Here is an 8,277-nt window from a genome sequence, read left to right on the forward strand (position 1 = left end):
TTATTTATGCTGCAATGTGATTTGTAGATCAGTCATTTTCGACTCTCCTGCAATGTTGAACGCCCTCATTATCAATAGTGTCGTTCGTTTTAATTGGCCGATATGCTAACGAAACCATGACGTACATTTTTACGTAATGCACAGCTGACTCTGGCAACTGAATAACAGATCAAAAACAGTTTGTTGAGGGGAAAGATTTAGAGCTTTTCGTTCAATACATTTAAATAGTATTACTAACATTTGCCTCAAATGCATCAAGGTACATCTACATAACATAATTATATTATAAACGCAGACAGAGCTTCACATTCACTGATAGGTTACTAGGCCTATAGGAAGTTACCCGTAATTTCTTAAATCTTATATTTAGGAAAAACAGACACATCATTTGGGCATTTATACATGATGATAGAAAGAAGTTGAACAATAACTTTATTACATTACATTTGGCTGGAATGACTTAAAAACGAGGCACGCTGTCAAAAAATCTTGCAATCCAAACAGTGATAAGGCCAAAACAATGTTTTTACGGCACTTCGATACTGAAGCACGTTAGGAGAATTTGCGAAGGAGGTTAGGATTCTGAGGTTTAGGTTAGGACAAGGCTTATGGTTAGCGAAAATGCTCTCCTAACCTGCTACGGAAATAACTTTGTATTGCAGTGCCGTAAAAAAAAAAGTGTGGCCCAAGGCCGATAAGGCGCATGGCTTAGTTTCCGGGAAACCAAGAACAAAAGAGAATATAGCCTTTAAAAAACCACTGCCTTGCGAAAAACACATCCATTATTCCTTAAAAAATGATCTCTGTTATAAAATTAGTTTTGCGCGCCATCAAGTGGATAGAATCAGCATTGCAAATTTGAAATCATAACACTAAATCTGCAACTGGATACAGATGTAATTCGTGCTAGAAGAAAAATATATTTGAGTACGCTAGCAAAGTTTAAACTGATGAAAAAACAAGTACATTGCATGCTATAATCACCACCAAATAAATATACAAATAAATACATGTCTCATGCCAGAACAGCAGGCACATTGACACTCAACAGATGTTTTCACAGTTATGTGACCCAGTTTTGTGATATTTGGATTGGGGAGGGGATCGGTGACGTAAGATGAGAATTTACCCCCTCATCTCCTACGGGCTGGGGTCTTAGTGCAGAAGTAGCAGGGCAGGAGAGCTGAGACCAAGATGAAGAAGTTTGTGGCATTTTCCCTCTGTCTGGTCCTCTTGATCATCTACACAGCAGGTAGGCTCATTTTGAAGAGGTAAATTTCCTTTAGAAAAATGTATTAATTCACCTTTTGGTGGCTTGTGAAGGTCTCTGATAAAAAGTTTATATTTGCATTTTATTCTAAATGTTAATGCAATAGAAATGTTGTTTTAAAGAAAATATGATTATGCAGTTGTTCAGTCGTAATTAATGCAGTACTTTATATGCTCAAATAATTACATGCATTAAGCAAAGTAATTGCTTCATAATTAAACTTACAAAATAAAAATACAATTCAGTCGTGCACAGAAAAGCAAATATTGTGTTGCGTCATTGTAACTAGTAAATATGAAACTGAACACATTTCTGTTGTATGAAGATATTGCATGAAAATATGAAAAATAAGCAAAACAAATTATTGTTCATGTAAAACAAAACAAAAATGACAGAATGATTTTAACTGCAATGCACATAGCTCATTTAAATATTGTATTGATCTGCCCCCTTCTACAATATATCATGTACTTCCATTTTTAAACTCTTATCAATGCCGTTTAAAAATCATTGCAAAAAAGCTGCCTGAGCCCTGGGTAGTGCTTTGCCACGTCGCTGTGTGTGCCTGCCGCTGTTGACAGAGCCAGCCAGGTTCATTTTCATACCCCCTCACAGGTTGGTCTTTGGGGGTCACGTGCTCCACGGGCTGGCCTGGCTCTCTGGAGAGTGGGGGGAAATGAATGGCTACTTTGTTGCTCCACCAAAACACAACCTCCTAATGATATTCTGCTGCTGCTGGGGGACAGACAGAGACAGAGCTCTATGAGACTAGGGGCTGCATCTCAAATCACACCATATTCCCTATAGAGTACCCTATGTCACTGATTTGCTGCAATATTTTAGTTTGAGATAGATGTAGACAAATTAAGGTTGATGTTCATTGTCATGAATCTTGCCCTGGAGGCAGAACTGAGCGATTTTCCGCAAGATGGGCCAGCTACAAAGTCAAACTTGGCTATATCATAAAAATGAATGTCTTAATTTAAGGTTAGGGTTGGCGGTGTGGTTAAGGTTAAGGTTAAGGTAAAGGTTATGTTTAAAATCCGATTTTGGGGGGGGGGGGTATTTGGTATTTATTAAGATCCTCCTTAGCCGCTCCAAAAGCATCAGCTATTCTTCCTGAGGTCCACATGAAACATGACATTATACATAGTACAGAACATTATTAGTCAAGGACTGAAATACATTCATTTACAACTTCACACGTAGCCTACATGCAGTGCCTTTGGAAAGTATTCAGACCTCTTGACTTTTTCCACATCCAGAGATGTTCGATCGGGTTCAAGTCCGGGCTCTGCCAGGGCCACTCAAGGACATTCAGAGACTTGTCCTGAAGCCACTCCTGCTTTGTCTTGGCCGTGTGCTTAGGGTTGTTGTCCTGTTGGAAGGTGAACCTTCACCCTAGTCTAAGGTACTGAGCGCTCTGGAGCAGGTTTCCATCAAGGATCTCTCTGTACTTTGCTCCGTTCGGCTATGCCTCGATTCTGACTGGTCTCCCAGTCCCTGCCGCTGAAAAACAACCCCGCAGCATGATGTTGCCACCACCATGCTTCACAGTGGGGATTGTGCCAGGTTTCCTCCAGACGTGACGCTTGGCATTCAGGCCAAAGAGTTCAATCTTGGTTTCATCAGACCAGAAAATCTTGTTTCTCGTGGTCGGAAAGTCTTTAGGTGCCTTTTGGCAAACTCCAAGCAGGCTGTTATGTGCCTTTTACTGAGGAGTAAAAATTTTGGTACCCTTCCCCAGATCTGTGCCTTGACACAATCATGTCTCGGAGCTCTACGGACAGTTCCTTCGACCTCATGACTTGGTTTGTGTGAGACATTTATATAGACAAAAATATCCAAAAACCTGTTTTTGCTTTCTCATTATAGGGTATTGTGTGTAGATTGCTGTGGACGAAAAATATTGAATACATTTTAGAATAAGGCTGCAACGTAACAAAATGTTGAAAAAGTCAAGGGGTCTGAATACTTTCTGAATGCACTGTATCAGTACATACACACAATCTCTAGGTCTAATACACCGCTCAGTGCAAATTACAATACAATATATATAAAATGACTGTGTCGATTCACAGTTCCCTTTGTGCAGTAAGGTGTTGTTTTATCTGTTGTTGCTTTTTTAAACTGTTTTTTTTATTGCTAGTTTAAGTTACCTGGGGTGGCAGAGAGTTCCATGTAGTCATGGCTCTATTTAATACTGTGTGTTTCTCAGCCTCTTGTTCTGGACCTGGGGACTGTGAAGAGACCTCTGGTTGCATGACTTGCGTTGTACAAATGGGTGTTCGCACTGTGTGCCAACTGCTTGAACAGACAGTTCAGTACCTTCAACAGATCAAACACCTCGCACAAAGACCAAGAGTGATGCAGTCAGTCTCTCCTCAACTTTGAGCCAGTAGACATGCATGTCACTGACACTTTCCCCCCCCCCGTCTACATCTAAGTGTGATTACCTGCTGCTTTTTACTGGACCAACTGCAATTTACCTTTGTCCTTCTTTGCCACACATGGTCGCACATCTGGGCAGTAGTCCAGGTGTGACAAAACTATGACTTTGTTGCTCTGCCAGCTAGTGACCACTTTGCAGAGCTGCCTCCAGGGCAAAACTTATGACAATAAATGCCAACCTGCGTAGGCAAGCAGTGATGCTGCACAGTCAGCTCTTTGAAAACGAAGGGACATTGATGTCTTGAAATGATTGGTCTCTCTATCGACAGATGCAAACCCAATCATCAAGGAGAGCTATGCTAAGCAACTTCTGCGGACCAAGAGGCAGAAGCCCGGCCACCCCGATGAGCCAATGAGGGTAAGGTTCAAAGTGCAAGGGGCACAATTCGAAACCTGCAGTGTGGTGCTCATCCTTCTAAGAATCCATAAAAAATGTTTCACTTATCAGTTACCCTGTAATTTCTTCTGTTTTGATATGATAATGAGAGATGCTTACGGCTTGATAAACTAACAGCACTTCAGATAATATGTAGTGATACAATGAAACTGCTTGTCAACTCTTTCTTTCCCTGGTGTGTTTCATTCCAAAAAAAGAAAAAAGACAGCCCACCCCATTCATGATTCTCTCACACTCTCTTCCCCCCTCTTTTGACTCTTGCCCCCCTCTCTCTCTCCCCCTCTCTCTCTCTCTCTCTCTCTCTCTCTCTCTCTCTCTCTCCTCCCTCCCTCCCTCCCTCCCTCCCTCCCTCCCTCTCCTCCCTCTCTCTCTCTCTCTCTCTCTCTCTCTCTCTCTCTCTCTCTCTCTCTCTCTCTCTCTCTCTCTCTCTCTCTCTCTCTCTCTCTCTCTCTCTCTCTCTCTCTCTCTCTCTCTCTCTCTCTCTCTCTCTCTCTCTCTCTCTCTCTCTCTCTCTCTCTCTCTCTCTCTCTCTCTCTCTCTCTCTCTCCTCCCTCCCTCCCTCCCTCCCTCCCTCCCTCCCTCTCTCTCTCCCTCCCTCTGTATAGGAGCACTTGCTCCACATGCAGGTTCTGGATCAGAGGGCCCAGGAGACCAACCTGGAACACTGGCTGAACCCCCACTGCTACCCCCGCTGTGACAGGAACTACGGACACCCTGTCTAATCCCCAGTGACCTCGCCTTGACTCCTCACAGCCCAGGTTCCTGTCTGTCCAACACAACCATAAAACATGCCTGCTTGGGTCCCCTGGGGCTTTTTGAGTAGGGAACAGGGTAGCAAAATGCTGTGTAACAAAAAAGGTACCAGAAAGTACATAATTTCACTACATTTCGGACACATTTGAACACAATATACAGTACCTATAATTAGCCTATTGGCTGATCAGTTTTGTATTTCCCTCCTGATTGGTTATAGTTAGAATTGGGGTAAACTGATTCTAGGTCTTTTTTTTTGTTGTCTTCTGGCGAACAACTTTTTCTGTGTGGCAGAAGGCGTTGAAGGCAAGAAGGATGTTGAAAACTGTGATGACGACAATGATGATGATGACCATGATAATTATATGAGGGTGAAGCTCAGAGTGTAACTCTGTCACATGCATTTCATGATGAAGCCTCAGCAGGGAACACGAGTGGCCATCAGTAGATACTGGCCACAAGAGCATGATCAGCTCATTCCAGCAACATTAGCATACAGGAAACATATAAAATTATATTAACATCATAGAGCATACATGATCCGTTTATATGTGGATACAGTTATGAGAAAATATACATTGTATTATGTAAAACAATGTTTAAAAAAAACAATAATGTAATAAACAATCTAATCAAATAAATAAAAAATATGGAAATGTGGTGTTTTTTTTTCTCTTCCATTTTGAAACTGAACTTTGAACAGGCTTCGGTAAGACTTTAGAGAAAATAAAGACTTTTAACTACTAAGAAAGAGGAACTGTGAAGCGGCAGATTTTCCATGGTGACATGAGCAGTCATGTGGGTTGACCCCGCTGCTGACCCGGGGTTACGGTTGTTGCGGTCGGCCATGACCCGAGGTTACTATCGTAGTTTACTGATGTTTGGGGAATTTAAAGACAGTTCCCTTCAGTCGAGTTCACTGTATGACTCTGCACAGTGCTGTTACTTTCTCGCGCAGGAGGCTCTACAGAAGAACGGCATGCTATTGACCACAATGAATAACAACTTGTGAAAGGAAAGAGGGGAATTATTTGATACAAAGTATTCAACGCTTTATCGCAGATAAAATGAATGGCCGGGAGCACTAGGCTAAATCCTACGCAGTTCTGGACGTGTGAAGGGAGTAAATATATCCAGACAAGAACAAATACAGTTTTTATCCGAAGTGAACGTCGTGCAAATTATTTGTAACATTGCGTAATATATCATTAAACTGATAATGGCCATATATGGCCGTATACGACTGAACCAGCACACATTTTACATGCAATTTAAGAAATGTGCTACTGATGTTTGGGCTGATTAATGGCCAAAACTATCGAACAATTATAGATGCATTTGGTCAAATTTTTGGGAAACGTTTATTGTATTGTATTATATCCCCATGATTCAATGACAACATCTAACACCGGACGTGTGTTTCATCTGGAGAAATTGCATTGTAGCCTATCAAGAGTCAGATTGTTCAATTACTATCTGCATGAGGCATGCGACCATCGTCGAATGATTCTGCAAAACGAATGCACCGATAGGCGTACAAATAGGCCACTGGAATCAACCAAGTAAAAAAACAGAGTAAGCCCGCAACAATCATGCAAATTAATCATTAAACATTAAGCCATAGCCTATACAGAAATGACCGGAGTCTTTTGTCAGGCAAATGCATTCCTGCCAGACATAAGTGTATTAGCAGGTTATAACGTACATTTCGTAGGCAATCTATGTTAGTTCTGATGACCTATTTGGTAACACAGGCCTACCTACCTTGTGACCCCACATAACCATCGTGTCAATTCCGCAGATACCGATGGGCGCTGGATTGTATTGGTTTATGATTTGAGTTTTTTTTTTGCAGAAGTACAATTCAATTATTCATGTAAGCCCAATGTCAACCATTTAAAATAATTATAGGCTACGGGTTTTTTTCTGTGAAGTTTGCAGGACGACAGCGCAATTAGATTGAAATAGAATTCAATATAAAACTCTTATTAAAATGCTTTATCAGCTGTCTCTGAGTCCCTACTATCCCATTCTTTTAGCAATCTTTGCCATTTTAATAAAGATAAGACAGTGAAATTAGTATTCTATTTTTAATGAGAGCAAATAGGCCTATACATTTGAGTTGCTTCCTGATTTGTTTTGAAATGAAATGAAATCTAAATCATTACAAAATATATAAACCAAGGTCTTGACATTCTAGGCCTTTGTGGACCGTTGCCAAAACGCACTAATCTCAACGAAAAATAGGACCTATTTCTCTACTATAATTGGCACTACAATATTGCTAAGAAAATGTCATTATGAACCACGGCAAAGACAAGGTAAACCTATTCCTGCAATTGGTCTATAAATTCGAAATATGGTCAACGTTATTTGAAATGAGGAAACATGCGAACTAAAGCAGCTTCCTCAATAAAAAAATGTCACCAAAATATTTCCGAAACCTGTAACTCTATAAAGCACATTTGCAACTTTCATCAGTCCTTTTCACAACAATGCAAAAAAAGGAATCTTAAAATCAGTTGGTCGAAATCATTACAACCAGAAACAGAGACAATAATTTACTTCTCAAAATCAGTTGTGATCATCCTGTTAAAAAGCATCTGATTTGTACAACCAGAAACAGAGACAATTTATTAACAGCTTATAAAATCTGCTGGCCTATAGCATTGCACAGGCTATATAATAATATATAATATAATAATATATGCCATTTAGCAGACGCTTTTATCCAAAGCGACTTACAGTCATGTGTGCATACATTCTACGTATGGGTGGTCCCGGGAATTGAACCCACTACCCTGGCGTTACAAGCGCCATGCTCTACCAACTGAGCTACAGAAGGACCACATATATAAACTCTTATAGAGGACATGTAGGTCAACAAGACATCGATTTGATTCACTTCTTTATTAAACCTTCCAAAGGTAAACTTTTGCCATGAATAGGGTAAGCTACGCCTCAAACTGAAAAGGCATGACCTGGAACATATAGTTCACACTATAATAGGTTTAGGATTTCTCCATATTTGTTTTTCTCACTGACATGTGAAATCAAATGACAAATGCGCCCCCTCTTAACATTTAAAAGGTACTAGCTTGACATAATTACAGCCTGTCTGACAAAGTATATTGTTTGTTTAAAAGCGGATTGTTGAAAACTAAAAGCCATTTGTAAACAAGTAAACGCTGTACACAAGGCATGCAACTCTTTCAAATAGCCTACAGGTGGTGATTAGCTTCAAATGGACTTCCTTTAATTTTGGTCATTACATTTACTAGACTTCCAACTATAGTATATATATATATATATATATGTATATGTATATATACATATATATATATACATATACATATACATATACATATATATACACATACACATATACATATATATATATACACAC

At 40.1% G+C, this 8,277-nt stretch overlaps 1 protein-coding gene across 1 annotated transcript; it reads left to right on the forward strand.

The window, feature by feature from the left end:
* Nucleotides 1–1,099: 1,099 nt before the first annotated feature.
* On the forward strand, nucleotides 1,100–5,519 carry LOC124016162 (uncharacterized protein C17orf67 homolog). The gene is made up of 3 exons (XM_046331700.1): nucleotides 1,100–1,252; nucleotides 3,991–4,079; nucleotides 4,724–5,519. The coding sequence occupies exons 1-3, from the start codon at nucleotides 1,195–1,197 to the stop codon at nucleotides 4,838–4,840; spliced, it is 264 nt and encodes an 87-aa protein (XP_046187656.1). The 5' UTR covers nucleotides 1,100–1,194; the 3' UTR covers nucleotides 4,841–5,519.
* Nucleotides 5,520–8,277: the final 2,758 nt, after the last annotated feature.

This window comes from Oncorhynchus gorbuscha, linkage group LG26 (genome assembly GCF_021184085.1).
Source record: "Oncorhynchus gorbuscha isolate QuinsamMale2020 ecotype Even-year linkage group LG26, OgorEven_v1.0, whole genome shotgun sequence".
Classification (NCBI taxonomy): domain Eukaryota; kingdom Metazoa; phylum Chordata; class Actinopteri; order Salmoniformes; family Salmonidae; genus Oncorhynchus; species Oncorhynchus gorbuscha.